Source organism: Corvus kubaryi, unplaced genomic scaffold (genome assembly GCF_017639235.1).
Source record: "Corvus kubaryi isolate FWS band 111438036 unplaced genomic scaffold, C.kubaryi_AGA036_p1.0 66, whole genome shotgun sequence".
Taxonomy (NCBI): Eukaryota; Metazoa; Chordata; class Aves; order Passeriformes; family Corvidae; genus Corvus; species Corvus kubaryi.
In genome coordinates, this window is record NW_024582054.1 from 5,842,402 (window position 1) to 5,865,076 (window position 22,675).

The 22,675-nt window shown below is 42.8% G+C and overlaps 1 protein-coding gene and 1 long non-coding RNA gene across 3 annotated transcripts in view; one reads left to right on the forward strand and one right to left on the reverse strand.

Annotated features, from left to right (window-relative positions):
- GREM1 (gremlin 1, DAN family BMP antagonist) lies at positions 1–10,643 on the reverse strand. Of its 2 annotated transcripts, none has more exons than XM_042048455.1 (2): positions 10,306–10,643; positions 1–3,701 (listed from the first exon to the last, which is right to left on the reverse strand). In XM_042048455.1, the coding sequence occupies exon 2, from the start codon at positions 3,698–3,700 to the stop codon at positions 3,146–3,148; it is 555 nt and encodes a 184-aa protein (XP_041904389.1). In that variant the 5' UTR covers position 3,701; positions 10,306–10,643; the 3' UTR covers positions 1–3,145. The 2 variants fall into 2 exon arrangements, with proteins under 2 accessions (XP_041904389.1, XP_041904390.1); XM_042048456.1 differs by lacking the exon at positions 10,306–10,643 and adding an exon at positions 8,627–8,952.
- The window catches only part of LOC121674239, a 22,280-nt gene continuing 9,521 nt past the window's right edge, over positions 9,917–22,675 (forward strand). Inside the window, exon 1 of the long non-coding RNA XR_006019499.1 lies at positions 9,917–10,180. This is a non-coding gene — a long non-coding RNA (uncharacterized LOC121674239). The remainder of the gene's footprint in view (positions 10,181–22,675) is intronic.

Sequence of the window (22,675 nt, forward strand, 5' to 3'; positions counted from 1 at the left end):
CACAGGCTGGAGAAGATATTTTATTTATTTGTTACTAGTAGTTAAAATGACGTACAAAATGCTGGGAAGAAAAAACTCCAATTCTATTCAGTTACAAAATAATTAAAACTTCATTTTAAACCAAGTTTTGCTTTGTGAGACCGAGCATGAAAATACTGCAGCCTTAGGTTATATAGTCCATTGTTTTTAGAATAAAGCAGACATTTAAATACATATTGTGGTTGATATTAAATATCTCATATAATTGTAAGTTAGCAGAACTTTCTTACTCTCAGGCAATAACTAGCAATTCATAGAGGTTCTTTGTGTAAAATTTACATGGGTGAGGAGGGGATCTGCCTCAAGGGGAGTTCCATCATGATCTATGCACAGGCAGTTTTAGAACATAAAGATCTGGAATACTTTTATCAGTTTTACTTGAGAATTCTAGCCAAAACTTAAAGGAGTCAGTAATGTTTGAAGCTTTGCTTAACAGCTAAGGGTTTAGGGACATAGCAGTCACTGTCAAAGAAAATGGGAATTCCGCTGTCAACTTTACATGAAGAAAAAATCATTCATAAGGTGTTCCCATTTATTGAACACAAACCCAAGCTAGTATAAAATTTAGTCCAGCAATGACTGAGGTTGACCCTTTCCTATGGAAAAAATTTTAAAAGTAATTTAAAGGAAAACATTCCCTGCCTATTATCAGTGAAAGAGAATTTGTATTAATAAAAACATTAAATATCCATATCTTTCTGTTTAACTATTCACATTCCACACAGTGGAAACCTACTTTCTATAATTCCAGATTTTAAAACTGGATTTTAAAATCCATGAAGAAATGTGTCAAACTGCTGAGTGAGAGTACACCGAATGAAATGCATTTTTAATAGTACCAATAAATGAGTTGCAATCAATTTTACAAACACAAACCTCACAGCAGTGGATTTTACAGAAAAACTAGATTAGTTGTAGTAGAGATGCAGGATATCACCAATAAATGTGTGATGCACTATATAACAGGTGGGACAACTGATAAAATGAGGCCACATAGGATGCATCTGTTACATGCCACTCATCATATATCTTTCCCTTTGGGCACGTTACTAAGGGCAGAATTATCTTCCTCAACATTCTATGGCAAGAAATGATGTCAAAATAATCACCTTATGGCTGAGAGAAGCATCTGGTGTGAGAGAGAACAGTTACACTGATAGTGGATGCTAGAGAATATTGTTGCTGAGTGGGGAAACTGAGTCCTGCACTCTCAAAGACTGATCATACAGTAAGTGTGGACTTGACTCCCATTTCACTCGTATCGGTGATGTCGAGGTTGGCTTCAGGCCTGGTCCTGACTCTTGCACAGGAACATGCCTTTGCTTGACAGGACCGGCTCTCAAGGCCCCACAGGCACAGCACGGGCACGGACAGAGCACAGGCACAGGCACAGGCAGGGAGTTGTGCAGCACCTTGAAAGCTCTTCAGCACCCAGCTGGAAAGTGCCCTTGCAAGGGCAGAACCCAGGATACCCTCAGGCTTCCCATCGAGTGTTCGGGAAAGCAAGGGCAACATGCATGGATGGGCTGCCTCTCTGGTCACATCTCATTAAACTAACTTCTTTTGTTGGACCTTCTCTGCTCTTGCCAAACTTTACAGCCCTGATCAAGTTTAAACTCCTAATCCTGAAGGAAAGAAACAATAAGATAACCTCACAGGTGAGAGTCATTGAGCTGTCGGAAGTAGTGTGTCCCCTTTTATGTTTTTTTCCCCCCCAAATGAGAGGGGCAGCCAGCCCAAAGTTTTCAGGAAATCCTCTTTACTTACTCCAAATCCAGTTTAAATACAAGTCTGTGGTAAAAGATACAAAAAGAGGATCATTGCTGGCAGAGTTCTGCATCTCTGTTTCAACAAACGGCGTGCCTGTGGCAAAGCTAAAATAACAATAACAATGCAATGTTTACTAGTCATGAATGTCATGTCTTTTGTCTCTTGTGTGGTTATTGCATTTGCAGTCACATGATGCTTGTTTTAATTTTTGCTCTGCTCTTTATGTACTAAATTACTGCCATTCTGTACTTGATCTTGGTTAGCAACATTTTTGTGCTGTGGTTATGTATCTGTGTGAAAAAGAGGAGTCTGGATACACACAATGAAGTAGGCATACTCATTGCATGTATGTATAGATACCACTGCCTAAAAGATACTGCATATACATATATATGTAGATACGAAGAATAAATGATACCAGAAATAGAAGACATCAAATGGATCTAGTGGCCTAAGAATGGGTTTTGTTTGGTTTAGAGAGCCATTAGAATTCAGAAGTATATTTATAGCCTTGTATATAGTTTCTTTTTAATTTATGTAATATATGACTAGGTATATAAATTAAAGCAAAACGTAAATAGAAGACAATATCTCTTCCTCTGTGTCTTCCTGTTTATGTATCTTTCCTTTTTCTACTCCCTTTTGTACTCTCCCTGTCTACTTGCTTTGACCTTTTGCTTTTTAAGTTGCTGTAGATCTGTTTCCCATCCACCTATATTGACTTTTCAGCACTCCCACATCCCCCCATTGTTCTCCAGACACGGCTTTTGGATTACAGCTATTTTTTTGAAGAAGCGTGTTAGAAACTCTTGACACAGCTTCTATTTTCAGTGATGGCTTTGCTACACTTTAAATTGCTCTTTCTCTATTTCTTATATAAGAATAGATTCATGCTTTGACATATATTGTCCTCTCACTTTGATGTTTCACATAATACAGTAAAAGCAAATAGCACAAAGGTGAACATTCGCAAAAGCCACAGCCCCACTTTCCCAGCAAGCGGCAAAAATGTGAATATACACTAGGAAACCTAATTCATGCTGTGGGTAATTAAGGGTTTTTTAATGTCTCATACCCCTGTTACTTTTTTTTATTCAGTGAACATTCATGTATTTGCTCATCCATATCTATTTTCTCCCTTATGCACACACACAAGTGTGTGCCCTTTCCTAACATGAATTTTTTCCTTCTTTTTAGGGGGTTTTGCTTATTTTAGGTAATTCACTAGGTCCCTTTCAGTTTTGTCCAGCCTTGAAGGTAGGCTAGTTCATACCACTCACTCTCGTGCTGGCAGTGATTGTGTACAGTCAGAGTGCAATTGCTACTTTTTCTCAGTTTAGTCCAAGTCAATAGATATACACCGGCATTCCTTAACTCGGGTGATTCTTTTCTTCTTTCTTGGGGGCTGAAGCTCGGGGCAATTGAGTGTAACAGTCATGGTGGTGAATTTCTTGGGCTTGCAGAAGGAACAAGACTGGAAGGAGCCTTCTTCTTTACGGACATGTCTGGGGATGTAGAAGGAATTGCACTGGCCATAGCAGAACCTGTTGATAATGGTACGACTGTTGCAGCCTTCTTCGTGGATAGTTTGTTTGAGGGGTTGGGTTTTACACCAATCCCGCTTTAGGTACTTGCGCTCAGTGATGTGCAGTGCCTCCTGACTAGACTCCAGCACCTCTTCAGCAGGCATCGAGGTGCCTTTTCCTCGCTCTCGATGCCTGGAGCCTGACTGCTGCTGTGTCTGCATTTGCTCTGAATCATTGGGCTGATCCTTGACAGGAGGAGGGATAGCACCTTGAGATCCACGATTCCTCTTTCTCCCTTCAGTTGTCGGTAGCATAAATCCCGTCAGAAGAAACAAGACACCAATGGCATACAGTGTGCGGACCATCCTGTATGAAGGAAGTTGAGGAAATAAAGCACAATTGTGGATTTCAGATATCAACAGAAGACAGGTATGCAGTAAATTTTCAATTCTATAAAAGAAATGTGTGCACACACACACTTATAAAAAATAAGCATTCAGGCCTGTACCAACTGAAAAGCTGTTCCCAAATTAGCAAGTGATAAAGCTTTCAAATAGAGTTATTGAAAGTCAGAGGCTAAAATAAGCCAAGACAGAATTTTGTTTGTGTATCCTCCATCTTTTTCCAGCTCCTTTCTCCATGTGCATTACCTTAGTTCTCAATCCCTTCTTATAGCTTACTGACATATAGGAAGATTGCTCCTGGCTTACAATGGTGGAAGAACAAATTTTACATTACACATGGATCCATTTGTATGACACAGCTATCTACAATACCAGAGGGCTAAAGTCTTTGTCTCAGCAGACACTGTCTAGATTTTTGTTCCTTAATCGCACTGACAAACTTTATACAGCTTCTTGTATAATGTACATCCAGTATATAATGTATATGCTGTTTACACCTGTTGCCTGTTTTACAGCTTCCCAAGCTCTGTCACACTGCACCTCTAAAGGGGTCCAATACATCTGAGTGTAATGATGCTTAAGATGAGAGATGTGCAACAAGTCAGGCAACTAACATAAAAAAATATTTAGGTACAGGTTAAAAGAGATGCATCTATCATTTCAAACTATGTTTTCTTGCACGTTATTCTGAATCCTTGATAGAGGTAATGCAGATGAAATCACAGTGCTAAGAATTTTTCAGATCCCTAAATTTTATTCATTTTACACAGAATGATGTTGTAGGAGGACAGCAGAATTTTGTATATGACATTAAATATCATAGACCTTGTGCACACAAAAAAAGACCACTTCAGGAAGTGCATTTAAGTGGAGTCCTTAAAAACTGTATGGCTGCTCCAAACCTAATTATTGCGTAGGAAAAGCCTTTCTTTCCTCCCTTATTCTACCATTTCTGCTGCCTCCCAAATCTCTGAGTTCTTGAGGCTATTCAGTCAGCTCAAACCACCAACCAGCACGGAAGAAACTCATCAGCATCACACTTCCCTGTTCCAGAAGTACCGTGGTCTCTGAGTATTTTCCGAAAGGAGCTATGTAGTAGCACGACAGACAGATGAGGGAATAAGTCTCAGAGGGACCCTCCCCATGGGAGCTTGGAAGACGGCACCAGAAATGAACAACTCCTTGCAAAAAAAACCCTGTAAAACACTAAAATTATGAAGAAGCACAGGCATTAAAAAGGGAAAGGACTGTGAAAAACAATGCTGAGGAACTCAGTGTTTTCTACCTGCTTGGAGTGCTGCAGTTGTATCCCTTATTTGACTTGCTTTATCAGTATGGAAAAAATTAGTGTTTGAATTGAAGAGTCCTGCTTGTGTTACTACCCGAGAAACATGTGAAACCAAGGGCACTGTCCTGGACGGCTTTATCCGCTCTGCCTGAGACCACACAACTAGGCAGGAAAGCAGCCAAATGCCAGTGCTGTGAGGGCCACCTAGAGACTCAGAAGAGGCTCAGGGTAAGTACCATTTGCTATAAAACATAACTGCAAATTTCTCAGTTATTAGGTCTTTTCAGCCACATGGAGAAAATAAGTGTTAGGCTGTTCAAACAGCCTTTCTCATCAAATGGATTGGGAGAGGAATTCCTGAAGTAGAAAGTGTCATAGGGGGTTCCACTATATTCAAGGAGTTGCTTGTGGACCTAATACTTTTAGTGTTTGTCAACCAAGTGTTAGAGCACCTAGAATTCCTGATATATCATTCAGCATTCATTTCAGTAATTTATGCTTGTGTACCAGCATGTCCTATGTTTGGCAGAAGCTTCATGCTTCAAGGAAGGGGTGTAAGAATGACACTATTGCTGACTCCAACAGAAAATTTGGAAGGGCTGCTGATAGTATCTAAATGAAATATGGTATGGAACACACAATTTTAATAACCATAAGGCTTTGACATAGAAAAAAATGAGTTGGGAATTCCAATTAAAGAATAATGCAGCATAATTTCAAGTGTCAGCCTGGTCTTCACATTTGCTGGTTTTTCCTCATCTCTATTACAACCTGAATGTTATCTAAACATGTTTCATTTTAATTTAAATTTTGTCTTAAAAGTAAGTTTTAAAAGAATTATAAACTATTGCTTATTTCCTCAAGAGATCAGAATGATTTCTTTCAAAACTATTCCTATTTCTCTGGCGACTGTCTAGTCACCAGTATTTTAATATGCACTTTATTTACTCAACATGGTGCCAGAGTCTTAAAAGAAAAAAAAAAGTAATTGCATGAAGTTGAAAATAAATTGCTAGGTGGTAAGCAGTGCCAGAAAACTTCAGGTGTTTATTTTATTTAGTGTCCCACAACTTGGATGAGGTTCCACCAACATGAATATTCCTAGACTACTTTTATTTTTAAAACTGATTACATCCACATTGTTTTCTTTTTTTTTCCCCCCATAGATGTGCAATTGATGACACAACAATGTCTAGTCCTATGAAAATGAGGTGTACTTTGGCATGGGAATTTGGGGGAAATTTCATGGTAATACTTACTATTGTAAGGTCTGTGTCCCAGACTCATGCAACTTTATTAAGCACATGCTTATCCGTAACGAAATGCAAGCATGTGCTTCAATGTAATCCTAAACTGGGAGAAAGGCAATTTTTCACTGGGTCGGTTTCCAGCCTTAAAGGTGGAAGCTGCATTACATGCTCATAAAAGAAATTGTAACTCAAATGAAAATTAGCCACTCAGCAGAAACATTTGTTATGGTCACCTCCAAAACACACATCTAAAAGTAAAAGTAATCCAATCATTTAGGGATAAATACAGGTTAAATACAGAAGGGGCTGTGTGGATTTCAAGATCCCCACAGAGCAGCTAAGCAGGATCCTTTTTTAATAATAACTGTTTAAACATTCATTTAAAAATTAAGATTTTAATTGTTTACATGCAAAATACAAAGGAAAATGAGGTGGTATGCCTCAGGAAGGAAAGCAATGAAATGCACTGTGCGCACCTCGTACCACCTCTGGTGCCAGGGTAATGCATCTGCTTACAAAAGAAGATGACACCTTTGCTTACATTAGGAGGTGAATTGGTTCATCTATCTATGACTTAGCAGTTGTCAATGTTTCCTTAACAGGGTTTTTTATTACTGAAAGAAGTAGAACACAGAAGAGAACAGTAGAATTAACTAAAATCAGTGTTACCACATCCAAAGTTTTACTGAAGAGAAATCTCTCCTGAAATAAATGCTTTTTCTCCTCATTACAGTCATAATTCTGCAGAAGTAATAGCTCTGGAGCTGTGAGGATCAGGCTCTACAAACTTGTATTCCACATTTCTGAAAAATTTTCATTTTTTGATTAACTGGCTCTTACACTGGTGTAACCAGAAATCCCTTTGAAAATTCATTTGAGAATCCTTTGAACAAACAGATTACCATAACCAAAATGATCAATTCCCTCTTATTCAGATCCAGAGAGATACAATAGAATTAATATTTACTTTTTAAAATAACACGATATTCCAAAATGCTATTCTTTCCATATTTCACTGCTGAGTTCCACTTTTCATCATCTGTAAGCTCTTAGTCCTAAAGCCAAAAGAAGTTTTATTGCTGACTTCAAACAGGAGCAGAATTGGGCCCTAACATTCATATCACTTTACATGTGGTTTATCTAGACCCTGAGATCTCATCATCTAAGAAATTAAGGACATTAAGAAATTTGTGGATTAGTACTAGCAACTATTGAGAGAGAAATATAAATGCTTTCAGGTTTACTATTTCATACAATTAAGCTGTATTTTTTTTGTTTATACATTTTCTGCTATGAATTAAGGATCTCCACATGTCAGTTCATAGACAGAATTTCCCTGTGAGTTCACAGGCAGAGTCAGAATGTTACTACTGACATTTTTAGCACAAGCAACCACTTGTTTAAAAGATCTGGATGGAAACCTGGTTGAAATATACAGCAAAATTGTCACAGGCCTGTAACTTCATCTGTAAACCACTTTTACTAGGAAAATATTATGATGAGCCATGGACTCCTGTCCTTCACAGAAAACAAGAAAAATAATCTAAACTAGAACTAAAAAAAAAACCCCAACTATTATCTGTTGGACTTCAAATACAAGCCAAAAAAAGACACAAAACACAATCCCTTTGACTGCTGCGAGAATAGAAGTGGTTTATGTCCCCAAAGATCAGAATAATTTTATGCCTCACATATTACATCTGAATTACAAAAACACTCTTATGTAATGTTTTCATAGTTCATAGATCTGTATTTTTAAATATTAAAGAAAAGCATGGTAGTGACAGTTCCCAGAGAACTGTATTTTTTTTTCTGAAATCAAGACAGCAAAACTAACATCTGTGTTTCATGGAATTTGGATACATTTACATTTCAGAAAATTTCTTCTTGAGAGTCATAGGGATGGGGGTTTTGAGACATACAATGAGTGTACGCAGCAATTTTAAAACAAACAAACCCTTGAAACCTTGATAATTTCCCGTTTAAGAAAGTATTTTTCTGCAGGACATCCTATGGGATTCCAAGGAAGCTGAACATCATGGTGGGCATGGCTGGTACCAAACCCGAGTTTGCCTTGCTTGAAGACACCCACGCAGCCTGACAGCTCCCAGCTTCCCAGCGCGAAACTCCCGTCAGACACATTTGTTCACGGAGCCCTAAAACAACCGGAACAGCTTTGCTCCTCTCTCTGCACTGTCGTGCGTGCTGAAAAGGAGAGAGTCCTCAGCAGAAGCTACGCACTTCTGGGTAGCATTGCCGAGAGAACAACATAAATGTTTTAGCATAGCTTGGCCCTGAATGCTAAAGAAGAGCAGAGACCTACGGGCATTGGTGCCTTTTGTCACTTACACACAGACCCAGCGCACGCTCGTTGGTTATTCCCGGGCTTGCGGGGCGCAGAGAGGAGCGGGGCAGGAGCAAAGCGCTTCTACAGCTCACGGGCCACCGGGATGGGCTTAGAGATAGCCGAGGTTGGGGGGCCACTGGCACTGCACCCAGAAGTCGCCGCTCACAAAACGCGTGACTAAACCCCGCGTCCTGTCAGCAGCAGGGAGAGCCAAAGGCACGCTGGTGCCTCAGAGCCCCCATCTATGCAAAAGGAGGCTTCCCCAGCGCTGCATCTCAGCCGTGATGACCGAAACGGGCTTCGCTTGCCATTCTTTCAGCGAGAGGAGCCACGAGTCACCAGGAGCGAGGCTGCAGCTGCTGGCCGGGGAGGGACGTTATGGGTCAGCACAGCGGGTCGGAGACTGTACACCTTCCCAGCCCCGCACGGCCGCCGGGCAGGAGGGCCCCGCCGCGCCGCCCAAGCCGACGAGGTAAAACGGGGCTGTGGCTGAGCGCAGCCTGGCTGTGCCGCGGGGATCGCCGGCGGCCGTAGGGGCGGAGAGGCCGCAGGCTTGGTCTGGCTTGGCATGGGCCGGGAGCGACTGGGCCCGGCTTCCCGGGGCGCGGACGCTCCTCGCAGCGGCTGGCGGCACCGACCGGCTCTTCCCACGGGGCACGGCCGCCGTCCAGGTTAACCCCACGAACTCTCTGAAGTGACTGCCAAGCCCCCGGGGGATCGTATTGAAACGGACGGGGCAAGCAAGCAGGCGCCTCCAGGAGGGAAAAGCCCTACGCCAAGTCGCGCCGCTGGCCCCGGGCCGAGAGGAGCGCGGCCCGCCCGCGGAGCCGCACGGGCCGGCGCGCTGCAGGGAGGTCACCGCGGCCGGGCCGAGGGGCCTGTCAGCGCGGGTAAGGGAGCGGTGGCCGATGGAAGCACGGAGCCGTCGGCTCGACAGAACTACCGCGGCTCCGAGTCAGGTGGGCGGGCCGGGCGGAGAGGCGGTGGAAGTCGCCGAGCGCAGCGGTGGAGCCGCTTTCCGTCCGGTCCGGTCCCGCCCGAGGCGGCGCGGTGAGGGACGCGCGGCGCTGCCCAAGGGACCCTGCCCCGCTGGCACACACCGAGTCTCCCGGGCGGCATGCACCCCGCCCCGGGAGCTCCTGGGGTACCAGGAGCACGATCCTCCGAGAGGCGGGCCAGGACAGAGCCGGGGGCTGAGCGGCCTCGTAGAGGGCAGCTCGGCGGGACGGGACAGGACGGGATGAGATGGGATGGGGCTGGCACCTGGGGATCTGCCCCCGCCCCGCTCCGTGCAGAGGCCGGGCCGGGATTTTTCCGTGTCTCGGGTGGGCGCCGAATCCAATTTGTCGGGAGTGATGCTGTAGGCGGAGATGAGAGGCAGAGCTAACGGGGCTTTTGCAGTCCCCGTGCTTGTCAGGGGAAAGAGATGTAACGGCGCCCTAATCCCCAGCACTGCGGCGGCAAGGTCGGCGCGCCTCACTCCCGCTGACGGGAGGGACGCCCCGGAGTTTTGCTAGACACCGGTGAACGGCTCCTTCCCTTGCCCCTCCCTGAAGGTAGGATAGAGAGCTTAAAATTTTGCCTCCCACAGAGACTGGCCGAACTCCGCAGCTGGCGGACCCGTTTGTGCCCCCGCTGTGAGTGCGCGCAGCGCGGTGCGTCCCGGCGCGTCCCGGCTCACCTGCGCGGCGGCGGCTCCTCGGCGGGGCTCGGCTCGGTGGCGGTGGCTCCTCGGCGGGCCCTGGGGCTCTTCGGGGCTCTGCCCGGCGGGTCACTCGGTGCAGAGGGCGGCGTAGGAGTCCGGAGTTGCCCGGGAGTCCATAGAGAGAGAGTCTCGGATCCTGCCTATAAATTGCAGCAGCGCCGGGCTGTCTCCCATTTAAATGTCTGCCAGCTGAGATCTGCTCTCCAAGCCCCTCCAGATCATTGGACAAGCGCCTCCAAAGCGCGTGTTATCCGCCCCTTTTAACACTTCCATAAACTTCCACCAGGGAAAGCTTTCAGTCATCCAGATAAACACTCGACTACTTTCCTGTCTTCAGAGAATCGGTGCTAAAGGTCACCACCCCAAGGAATTGTTCCTGGAATGCACAGAAAATTCACATTTTCCATCCCCATTAAAGTATGACAGTTAAGAAGAATTAAATCCTACCCCCTCCCACCGCCTCCGCCGCCCTTCCTTGCAGGCTGGGCGCTTCCCTGCCCGTGAGCCGGCCGGGTGAGTGGGCCCGCTGCGAGGAGCCCCTGACCGGCCTGCCTTGGCCGGGAGGAAGGCAGCCACCTTTGCGGCCCTCCCTCTTACAAATTGACTTTCTGCAGTATGCTGAGAGTTTCGCAGCTTTGGAAAAAAACCTCTGTGGTAATATCTGTGTGCCGAGGGCGTTAAAAACGTGGCTCCCGATCCGCAGCCCCGCGCTCACAGGCTCACGGCTCTGTATCAGTGAGGGTTTGTTTGGGGAGTTGTCTTTTTTCTTTTTTTTTTGTCTGTCCCGCAAGAGACGAGACACCTCGGGTGTCCCGTCACTAGGTTTCTCGGTGGGCGGCGGGCTCCTCCAGCCTCCCGCGAGGGGCAGGGACGGCGAAGGAGCGGCGCGTCCCGCCGAGGCTGAGCGCAGAGCGGGGCGGAGCCGCCCGACCGTCGGGGCGGCCGCAGGGCAGCGCAACGCCGAGCAGGAGCGGGCCGAGCCAGCCCCCGCGGAGACTCAGGGGTCGCTCGCAAATAGGCAGAAAGCGGCGGGGGCTGAGCGTTTTGCGGACCGAGCCCTTCCCAGCAGTGGCCAGGAACATCTCCCTGCGCTGCAGCTGCCCGAAGCGTACCCTGAATCTGCAGACAGCGTCGGGCTGGGGGCATCGAGGGGGAGAGTCCTGGGTGGGTAGAAGGACCCCACAGCTCCGCAAAGAAGCCTGCACTTCTTCCAGTGCTACCGGCCGCCCCGTCCTCCAAGCGCGCCAGTGCCGCCGCTCGTCCCTTGCGGACTTCATACCAGGGAGGCACGAAGTGCTACCCGGAGTCATTACGGGCAGGAGCAGCCTCTGAACCACGGGCTGACTTTTGGGCTTACTAATTAAACGGAGGCGTTTGTCAGTTGCCACTTCCTGCTGCGAGCGTCACCCAGCAGAAAGTAAAGCTGAGGAAAGCTCTGCCAGGGACACGAGCGCTGTAGGCGGTACCGATGGGTCTGTGCTCTCCTTGATGCTGGGCACAAGTTACTGCCCGTGAATCAAACCAGCCCTGCTCCTCGGTCACCGGCAGTCAGCGCCCACCTTGGACCTCAGACAGGCCCGGATCTCACCTGACAAAAAGGTAGTTTTGTTGTCCCTGGTTTTGCAGATGGGGAAGACAAATTAAAATGGAAGTATTTGCTACATTAGGGATGCCAGAGCTAGGCAAGATGCCAAGTTTCTGACTTTTCACAGTACTTAGCAGTGGCCTGCTCTTTGCTACGACCAAAGCATGGCTTCACTTAGTGCCTGAGTGCTTAGCAAGGTAGTGAATTAGGCCCATTACAATAATTCACACACGTTTAGCGACAGCTTGTTAAAAAAAGAATCATTTCAGTCACAGGGCAAGTGGCCGTAGTGCAGTGGTAGGTGGCAGCATGAGAGAGAAAATGAATTGGTCTGCGGGAGCCACTGAAATTCTGAAACAATTATTGGGGAAGGATTACTGGCAAAGAATTACAGAATATGACATCTAGATGGGTAGAAGGAGAGGCCTAGGGAATTTTTAGGATTTTCTGGTTTTTTACTCATAAAAGTGCTATTATTTTTATTTTATTTTATGAGTTTTTAACTAATTGGGGTCCTTCCTTCGTGAATCCAAAGAAGAGGTCACAAGTCCCACCTCTCAGTATGTTGACAGACTTTACGCTCCTTTCCATTTTCTTCTCTTAAGCAGTTGTATTGATATGGAAGGGTCTGTTCACGCCTCTTCTGCTCTGTCTCTCTCAGTGTGATTACCAGCCCCAGAGACAGGCTGGGGAGCTGCTCTGGGGCCAGTCCAACCCTTTGAGTGTTGCTGGAGAAGGTGCTTTCTGCAGTTGCTCTGAGCTCCTGTTGATGCTGATGATGGCACTGCCACTGCGTACGCTCCCAGGCACTGCTGCAGGCAAGCTGCCTCTCTGCTGTATTTTTCTGGCAAGTCATTTACATGCCACTCTGGCATTGCCTTTCCTAGATGATACTTCTGGGCAACAATTGCAGAGCAGGTATGTCCGCTTAATGCCTTACTGCATTCAGGCATCTAGCCGGAGTTGGTGATCTGGGGTAGATCTCACTCTGACCTAGAGCACACTAAGAAACACTTTAGGGAGCAGCTCCTGGTGGAGAAGTTGTGTTCCCTCCTCAAGATCCATCTTCCTTTCTTGCAGTTGAGTATTCTATACCATATCATCTCATCTGGTTTCTTTCTCTTAGCTTAATCCGCAGTGTTCCAAGTATGCAGTAGCATCCAGATTTCTTTGACAGTTGGAAAGTAGAATTATTCCTGCAAGTATTTGCTTACTCATTCACAGAAATGCAAAAATAAATTTGGGTACCAACAAAATAAATAATTGCAGCTGCATCTGGACTGAATGAAGGTAGAAATTTAAAAAAAAATTTAAAAGGAACATAAAAATTATGTCTCTTTTTATTTCTTTGAGATTGAGGGAGGTGGGGAAAAGATGTCTTTTCCCCTCATCATTCTTTCAGGTGTTTGGAATAATTTCCAGCTTGGAAGATTTCTTTATTTCTGCTGGAATCTTTAACAAAACATTCCCTGGGTTTGCTCCAAAGCTTCAGCTGTGCTGGTCAGATCCCAACCAAAGACTGGTTAAAAGGCACCCAGTGCTGAAAGGGAAGTACTTCTTCTTCCTACCATACCCACACTTGAAATTCTGTTGTATCTCATCACGGCTGCTAGTTGGAGCTGGAATACTGATGGGGAAATGTTGTTTAATTATTTAGTATTACAGAGGCCTATGGAAATCTGCATGTTTTTGTGCTATAGGTATAACGATAAAGAGCTTTAATGTCATAGGATGGTAGTGGTGTGTACTGTGAACCTGACTGATTACAACTACCTGCTTGCTATTGTTTGGGTTGGAGTTTCTTTTGCTTCTTTTTTTTTTTTTTTTTTTAAATTTCCTCTCCCTTTTCTTGCTGGTATTCACTGCATGAGTTGTTCTTTGTTTTAGTGGAACAGTAAGAATTGTGTAAGCTTAAAATAAGTGCTGTACTTAATTCTTGCAGAGGAAAATGTTATTGGGCTGAGCTCCTGTCTGCTACTGCTAACTTTGAGCGCTACTCAAAGTATCCTTACTGCCAGAACAGTTGGCACCTTATTAAAAGCCTTTGCAGAGAGGCCAAAACTCACAGGGGCTAGAGCCTGTTCTTGAGTAAATTGGAATAGTTTTTAATGACTCAGGCAGATGCAGGTGATCTGTGACAGCTGAGAACCTGGGCCTGCTATACCTAGAAAGCCAGTATCTCTCACTCCTAGTCATGTTCCTCCAGGTCAGAGTAAGGTGAGCTGTCCAGCAGAGACAGGGCACATCTGAACTGCTTTGCTTGGTATTTTGAACTCTGCTGTTAAGGAGAGAAAGGAGCTTGGTTTGTCTCAGCAACACAGCAGTAACTTTTCTAACTGGGCTGTAACGAGTCTAGAACGAAGCACTGACTTACACTGCAGTCTGCTGCCCGCCACCTGCTGTCCTGGGGGCGTTTGAAGCTGACCAGTGGAGGTGTGAGGCTATGAAGCTTGGCACAGTTGTTATCTGTTAGCTGTTTGATGAGACAAAAGATGTGTGCATTGCAGAGATGTCTGGTTTTAGTAAGTAATTTTGTGGGACATACACTCAGTCCCACAGATGAGATGTCTTTGCACTGTGGGATATTGTTGAGTTTCTGGTGGTGTACACTGCTCTCTTCCTGACTTGATGGGTAAGATCAATCGTGTCTCAGAAGTGATTCATTACTTGGGGCTTGAGCAAGATATTATGTAGTGTGTGTTGTGTGGGCCATGCATGGAAATGTCCATCATTACATTCCTGCTGAGGTGTGTGAGCTTCTTTGCTGTACATGGGAAGAACACTCCGTGTTCTGTCATAGAAAAGAATTTATACTCAAGGAATCCAGTTTCCTGTGCATTTTAGATATATCCAAAAGTAAAGGACTAAAAACAGGTTTTTGCTTGTTGTTTTAAACCTAAGTAGGTAAACAGTTAATAGCTGGCATTAGGTGAGGGAAGGAGATGTGCATGTTGGTTTTAAGACAGCATACTAATACACCAGGCCTGTGATTCTTTTGCAGGTACTCTACTGTTTTTTCTACCGCAGATTGCTTTATGGAAAAACCCTCTAATTTAAGTAGCATTGTGCTTCATATCAAGCCTTATAAAGTAGTACCAGAAAAGGCTGAGGTTGTTCTGAATTGAGTTAAATTTCTCATAAAATGTACTAGAAAATCAAGTTTAAGACTGTGCTTCACTTTGGCAAAATTCTGTTTAATTAAAGAATTTTAATCTTTCTCTTTCTGAGTTTTAGAATTAATGACTATATGATGGAGGTTGGAAAATACTGTACTTATTGAAAAAGCAGTATTTTAGATTTGTGTTGACAGAACATCAACTTTCTAACATAGATTCCCATCAGCTGAATGAGAGAAAATTAATTAGGGAAAAGTGCTTATGTTGGGGCAGGGCTTTTTTTGAAAATGAAATATTTTAGGTTTTTTTACTTTCAAAATATTGCTTGATCTTGGAATAATTTCAAAATCCTCAGAAATAGGACATTAGAAATCAAAAGAATAAATGAGTGCAAGAGAAAAGCTTTAATCACCTAAATAATTTAAAAGTCTTGGGTTCTGCTCTGAAAAGTATGGTATCCTGGTATGCTTGAAAAGCTTTCTTGTTCAGCATATACTGCATGTAGAGTCAGGTTGTGGGCTTGTAATGATCTCCACACCTAGGAGCCATGGTCACCCACCAGCATTCCACTCCACTATGTGCTGCAGACAGAGAACAAAAAATATGTTTTCTGGCCTCAAAACACCTACATACATAATACAATCCATATGTGACTATTTTTCAAAAGTGGTTTAGAAAAGCTTATTTTATTAGGATGAAGTTTGATGCTAAGCAAATACAAACTTTCATGCCAAATGAAGAAATATAATTTGTCAAGCTAAACTTTTTATAACTCTTTTCACAATTTTTTTGATGCATCTTATGTATTTGTTGACTATAAAAGAATTTGCCAAGAAAATGAAAGGCATAAAATTCCTCTGCTCTCATGGATTTGCTTTTCTTTTTCTTCTGTCTCCTGAAGCTGTAGGAGGTGTTTCCTGACATGCTTTGCTTTCAGGGCACCTCTGGAGCAATGTGATACAAGTGACTCAGCTAAGCAAACTGGGTTTGTATGAACATAAGAAGCCCCTACAGTATGAAGCTGTAACTGGGAATTACGAAAAGAGCCATCTAAGGAGCTCAGTGTATTATTTACATACATAATTCACTATATGAAGCTATGAAATATAATTTCCAGTTATGCTGCAAAACTGAAAAACTCCCTTTCCAAACCTTACTGCGTCCCAACATCTTGGACAGATTGCATACACTTTTAAGACATGAATAGGTATCTCATGCCCAGTTCTGGCAAAATAGTCCCTTTTACTTTTTTCTTGCTGTGATGAAAGGCAGCTTGTTGTGTGACCACCTGTGTTCCAGGGTGTTACCTGTGGGAGGTTCTGTGCTACACCTGTGGAGCACACAGTGTCAGTCTGGCAGGTAGGGTAGGTAATGGGAAGTCAAGAGATGTAGGCATTTTCCTGACTCTGCCACTTACGTCTGTGGTGAAACAAAAAGAAGAGTAAGAGAGGCAGGAAAGCTATTTTAGGTATTTTATTATGTAAGGAGATTTGCAAGGCTTTTATTTTGGTTTGTTTTGTTGTGGGTTGGTTTGGTTTTGGTTTTTTTTTTTTACTATCCCATTGCCCTCCTTTCAAAATTGAAATCTTATCTGTTCTTTTTGCTTTTTCTGGAAATAACCACATAAAAACAGAATACCAGATAAAAAAAAATGTTGCTTTGCAGGAATGAAAGAGCTGAAGCTTTTTTTTTTGGTCTGAGACAGCAACTTAGAATTTCTGCATTTTATACTTGAAATCCAGTGTCACAAAAAATGGCTGCTATGTTACAGGAAAGAAAGAACTCTGTTAAACGGTTGTACTGCTGCAGCATCAGTTGCTTCACTTCCCAGAGAGAATACTAATGCAGGTAGGAAGAAAGAAAACTCTTCCTCACTGCTATTTTTCATTGAGATGGTCTTTCTGTCAAGAAGAAGAGCTATAAGAGGCACAAGTTCACCACCACCACCCCTCCGACCTTCATCCTTTACCTTGTTTCACTCACACCAATTTCCTCTTGACTCCATTTCCCCACCTGTAAAACTGCAGCAAGGAGCAGAGTTTTCAAAGGAATAATTTTGGCGTAAATCCTTAAGGCTGATAGGGTACCAAACTTCTTGTGAAAAAAGTGATTTATAAGAGGAGTTGAGAGTTCAGCTTAATCTGGAAAGATAAAACATACTTTTTTCAGCTTCCACATACTTTGTGTCTGTGTGCTTGAATACATCCATTTTGAAATTTCTAAATGCTTTTAATAGGGAAGGCCTTTTAACTTCTGTAAGTCTCCCCCTCCCCCCCCCCCCCAAAAAAAAAAAAAAGGAAAAGGATATTTCCAATGAATAAGCCAAGTTTTCACTGTCATGGACAAAAAAATGTTTAAAGGCAGACAAAGAATCATTTAACCAGTTGTCGTTTCCTAAAAGAACTGCTGGTTGACCTATATAATATTTTTACTATATACATAAATGCAAACTGATAGTTAAGTGCTTTGGTAAGAAAGGTGGATTTGTGCACATACTTCTCTTTTTTGCTGAACTTTGATTCAGACCTGAATTCTGCAGGGGCTTGCCAGATGCTTGACTTTGTTTTCAGTGGATCTATTCAGGGTGTATTATGTGAAGCACAAACAACAAGAGACTCGAGCCAGGTGAGCCTTGCTAAAAGACCCAGAAATAATTTATATATACCTCTTTCCCCTGTTAAAGGACTTTCTAGTTAGTGAGCATATTAGAATGCTAAACTTTATGGACTTGAGAATTAAAAATACAATAATAATAAAATACAAAAATAGTCTATTTTTCAAATCTGTATGGTTACCAAAAATGTACTCTTTCAAAAATTGCCAAAAAAAAATCACTTCTGGGAAACTACACACACAAGCCTAGGGCCAAATCTTTTTTCTTGATATTTCCAACAACTGCTCTGTTTTGCTTCATCCGTTTCCTTGTCAGAATTATCCTGTTTATCTTGTTTGGCTAAGGGCAGTTGGATATTTATTCATTGATCTCTCCTTTCTTGCATTATCTTGAATTCTAATTAGAGTTTTTCAAGTCCTATTACTTTACTCTCCAAACATACCTACAACAGACATCAATCTTCCATTTGTGTAGAGCTGTTCAGAACCATGAAAGAGCTGTCATCTTACATTCTGGGACTAACCACACTGCCCAGCAGTTCTCTAATAGCTGCTTTCATTGGCAGTTTGATTGAATGATTTTTTTCCCCTGTCACAAATACCATGTGATTCAAAGTGCCTGGAAAAGTGTTAAGTCACTTGATGTTAGGAGAGATTCTGTAAATAGGACTGGGAGCAGTCCTCTAGGTGTTTATAATTAATCAGGCACCAAACACTTGGAGCTTTTGGATGCACTTGTAAAAAGTCTAAAAATGTAAACAGTTTTCTTTCCCCTCCCCAGGAAGTCTTAATGCACTAAAGACGTAAGCAAAGAAGTTAAATTGCAAGTGATCAAATCAGTTACACTTCAGATCAGACTGTGGCAGGGCTTTTTGGTTCTCAACCAGACGGGACTAGACTTCTTGTGAAGGAGGTGCTATTATTTCTTGTCAGAGTTTCAAAAGGAACATAGGAATTCATAGTAAAAAAATTACTTTTTTTTTTTTTTTAAATATACTAGAACACTTGGAGGAAAGAATCCTTGGGAGCTGATGTCACTAAAAGTTATCAGACACACTAAAAAAATCATCTTAGCCATTTAATATTCTTCTGATCTGGCAAAACAGAGTACATAAATGGATAGGATATTCTCCTATGCTGCGAGGCAAAGAAGAAACCCTCCTTTTTAATATAGTTAGATTCTTGGATTCAGAGTTTATGGATTCTTTTGGCTATGCCTTTCTTATAGGCTGAAGTTTTTACATTAAGAAAGCTATGATGTAAAAACATACAAGGAACAAAGTACAGTGGTTTTTATCTTGATGTAATTAGTAATTGAGATAAATCCAGATGAGGGCACAGGCTGTCTGGAGGCAGAAAGCATTTTCATATCCTGTGGAGATAGGACAACTTGTTTAGAAAGCCTTCTGTGCATTAGGAGGGGAGGTGACTGCTGTAATCAGGTGTAACAAAACCGCCTTCCCAGGTGAAAAAAATCACCATAACCAAATGTGATTTGTTTGTTTCTAATTTAGAGAAGTACTTTGTAAAACCAAGTACTTTTATAGTGTAGTCTTTCCAATCAAATTATTAGTTTGATCTAGAGTTCAGATCCCTCTTGCTTTGAGTATATTGCCACCAGCTTATGTAAAAGCTTTGAAGACCCATTCAGTACTTGGACCTGCATATTTTAATAGGGCAAATTCCACCTGAAACCACCTTGAAGAGAATTATTGATGCTGGTGTGAATAAACATATTTTGTCTTAACTTCAGTGTTGAAAATGCTTATAATAAGACACATCTTGGTATAAACACGTCATGTTAGCAACACTAACAGGATCCCGTAGGCTCACTGGAGCTCTTGGTCAGCAAATCCCATACATTACAATGATTGCAAGATTAAATTTGTCACTGGAATGCTAATAGTGAGTAAGGAAGTGGAGTTTATAAATTCTTCTTTTCAACAGATGCAAAATGATCTAAAGATATTTTGAAAGTTGCTAGAAGAATGCACAGTCAAGCAAATGAACTCTTGCTAGTTTCCAAGTCTTGCTAAATGTAACATTCTTCCAAGAATCTGGGTAGCAGCTAAATACATCTAACTTTCCCAAAAAAAAGAAAAAAAAACAACCCATAAAAAGTGAGTGGAAGGAGGCTGGTGGTGTTTCAGGAATCAGAAAAGAAAAGGTGGTGTTGTCTACCTACTCACTGGAGGCATTCAAACCGGCACCTCCAGAGGTGCAGCCTCTTGGCCATGAGGCTGCAGCCTGTTTGTGTGAGACCTGCACCTATCCTGCTGAGGCTGTTAAACAATTCAGGAAACAATTAGATTAAGACAAGGAGCCAAAATTAGCCGTCTGCTCAGGAGGATGGGGGTGGGTGGTTGACTTGGCTTTGCCATGCTCTCAGACTACTCTTGTGTTTTTATCAGGTGTCTGCCTAGCTACCCAAACACTCCTTTAGGACTAGCTAGAGCCCAGCTACCCTGTCCTTCCTCGTGTTCAGCCTGTCCTATGAGCCACTAGATGACAAATTTGTGTTCATTTCTTGATTGCCTTCTCTGGTGTCATTAGAGCTTTGATTCTTTTGCCGTAACTTTTACAGACACCTTTTTTTTTAATTAAACTGTCTATGTCTGCTGTGGTATTTTGTGCAATGCCTGGTCCTGTAGACATATGTGAGATGAGCCATTGCCAGGCTTGCTCCCTCAGGGAATATAGGGGAAGAATTGCCAAGTTTGTGGATTCAGGCTGGGTTTAGGACGCATATAGATATAGAGCTGTGCAGGTTCACCGAGTCTCAAACAGTCCTAGGTGTATACAGAAGTAGGAGCTCAGTCACCTGGGGTGCATGATTACAAGAAAACATAGTTGTGTATAGCCTTTAGGTGCCTAAGGAATCAGGAAAGAGAGGCAAGGTTTGAGGAGCCTGTTCTTGGGCTTTGGTATTTGTGTTGGACACAAATCCAGCTGTGGATACTTAGGCCTTTACTGGAGCCAGCACTTAACTTCTTTGCAACTTTTGACCCATCTTTTAATTGGAAATCATTCCCAGTTTTGTAAACCTCCAGATCAAGAACGTCCAGATGCACAACAAAATAGACACGAAGTGTTTTTAACAAGCAGCTGATACTTTAGGAGAGATTTATGAAGGCCTTATCTTCAAGTTTGTGGATGGTTCTTGTTCTTTTAAAGGCTTAGAGATTGCTGCTGAGAATGTAAGAACACAGCAGAAAATAGCCAATATGACTAGAAGTTAGAAAATAGCCTCAACTACTAAAGCAGAAAATAATTAATGTATTTTTAACTGAAAGAAATGTGTATCATTATGGCGCACATTGATTGCCTACTGGATAACTTCGCACTCAGGAGAGTCCATGAAAACGGTATCTTCCAAGATACCATAACTTCAGAGCAGTAACCATCAGAAAGACTGCAGCAAAGCTGGAGACACTGTGGGATTAGCAGGATGAAGCTATAAAGAATCAGAAGCAGGACATACTTTTCTGCTTTTTTAACTGTGGACACATATGTTACCCACGCATGCACAGAGTCCTGTGGCTGCTCAGTCATAGGGTTTGGGAATTCAACCAATAGCCAGGGTCTATGCATAAACTATGACAGCCATGCTGTCATTGTTATAACAATGCCTTGGAAAGAATTTACTTAAATCCTATTTTTTTATTTGATCAATGGTTTATGCAGCATTAAAAATAGGTTTCTTCAATTGCCGTAACACAGCTTTCAAGCCCATAAATCTTACAGCCATTGCACTATCCATTGGAATCAAAGTTTTGCAATTCTCTTAGTCACTGCAGCGTTGTTTAAAGAAAGGGAAAAAATAACCAATGGTGAAGTATGAGTGCTTCTCTGGATGGCCTAACTTGCTCTTTCATACGTCTGTTTTGTCCATTTAGAAATACAAAATGTCACAGTGTGGTATTTTGTATTTCCAGTGTAGAAAGGTGTTCTCTATCAAGTTGAAGAATCAGAACCACATTTCCCCATACAGGCTACCCCACTTGAATTTCAGCCACTTTTAGAAGACTTGGGGCATTGGAATATAGATACTGCACTGAAAGAACTGCTAGGGTTTGGGGGTTTTTTTGTTTCTCAGAATAAAGAATTAAAAGCTGTCAAGACTGAATTCAGCGTCAAAGCCATATGCACCTTCTGTGATCTAGCAAATATGCCCAGACCCAAAAATCCCTGTCATCGGTAATGGAGATCTTTGGTGGTTCCCAGGAAAGTAACATTGTCATATGGTGGTTAGGTTAGGAACAAAGATCTGGAGTAAAAGGAGTCTGTTTATACATTTAATGGTCTCTAACTTAATGACACAGGTTAGGGAATGAGGGAAAGTTTGAGACTAGTAACAAGTAGCACATTATTTTTCTCTGTGCTTCCTTCTTTGTCTCACTCAGCTTACCATGAAATTCAGCCACTGACACCCACCACTGTTTTTCTAGAAGAGAGTAGGATAAAGAAATGAAGTGATTAAATGTAAAAGACAACCATGCATTGCATTAGGAGCTGCATTCCGTGTGTTTTGGTAACAGGAACTACAGAAGAAAATTAAAAAGAGGTGTTTCAGGTCTACCTAATCTTTAAAGTCTGAAGCCATTTTCAATTCCTATCATCTCTACCTCTGCCTCACATACAAATACTGACCTCATTAATAAAATAGGATTTTTTTTAAAGCTCTTTTAGTTCCAATTGATAATGCTACTCTCATGACACTTGTATTTAATGTTTGTTACGCTCTCATGTGTTGAACACATGGTTAGCAGCTCTCCCAACCATCAGGATTCATGTAATCACAGCAAAGCAGTCAGCATCATAAATAAAGCAAACATGACAACTGAAACTGCGTATTTCCTTCTCCTGGTAAACTAGGACGATGAACTGGAGCTCAATGCCTTTCTTCACTCAACAGCAAAAGGCTTGAGCATGGTAGACCTGGACCATGAGTGCACTCGGAAAATGGTTCATTTGACCTTTTCATTGTCTTGTATTTGAAAATCTTGGCCTAGTTCCCAATCCTGTGGTAGTC

What these genes read in the sequence shown, in the direction of transcription:
- GREM1 (XM_042048455.1), bottom strand. Translation starts at nt 3,700, where the DNA reads ATGGTCCGCACACTGTATGCCATTGGTGTCTTGTTTCTTCTGACGGGA.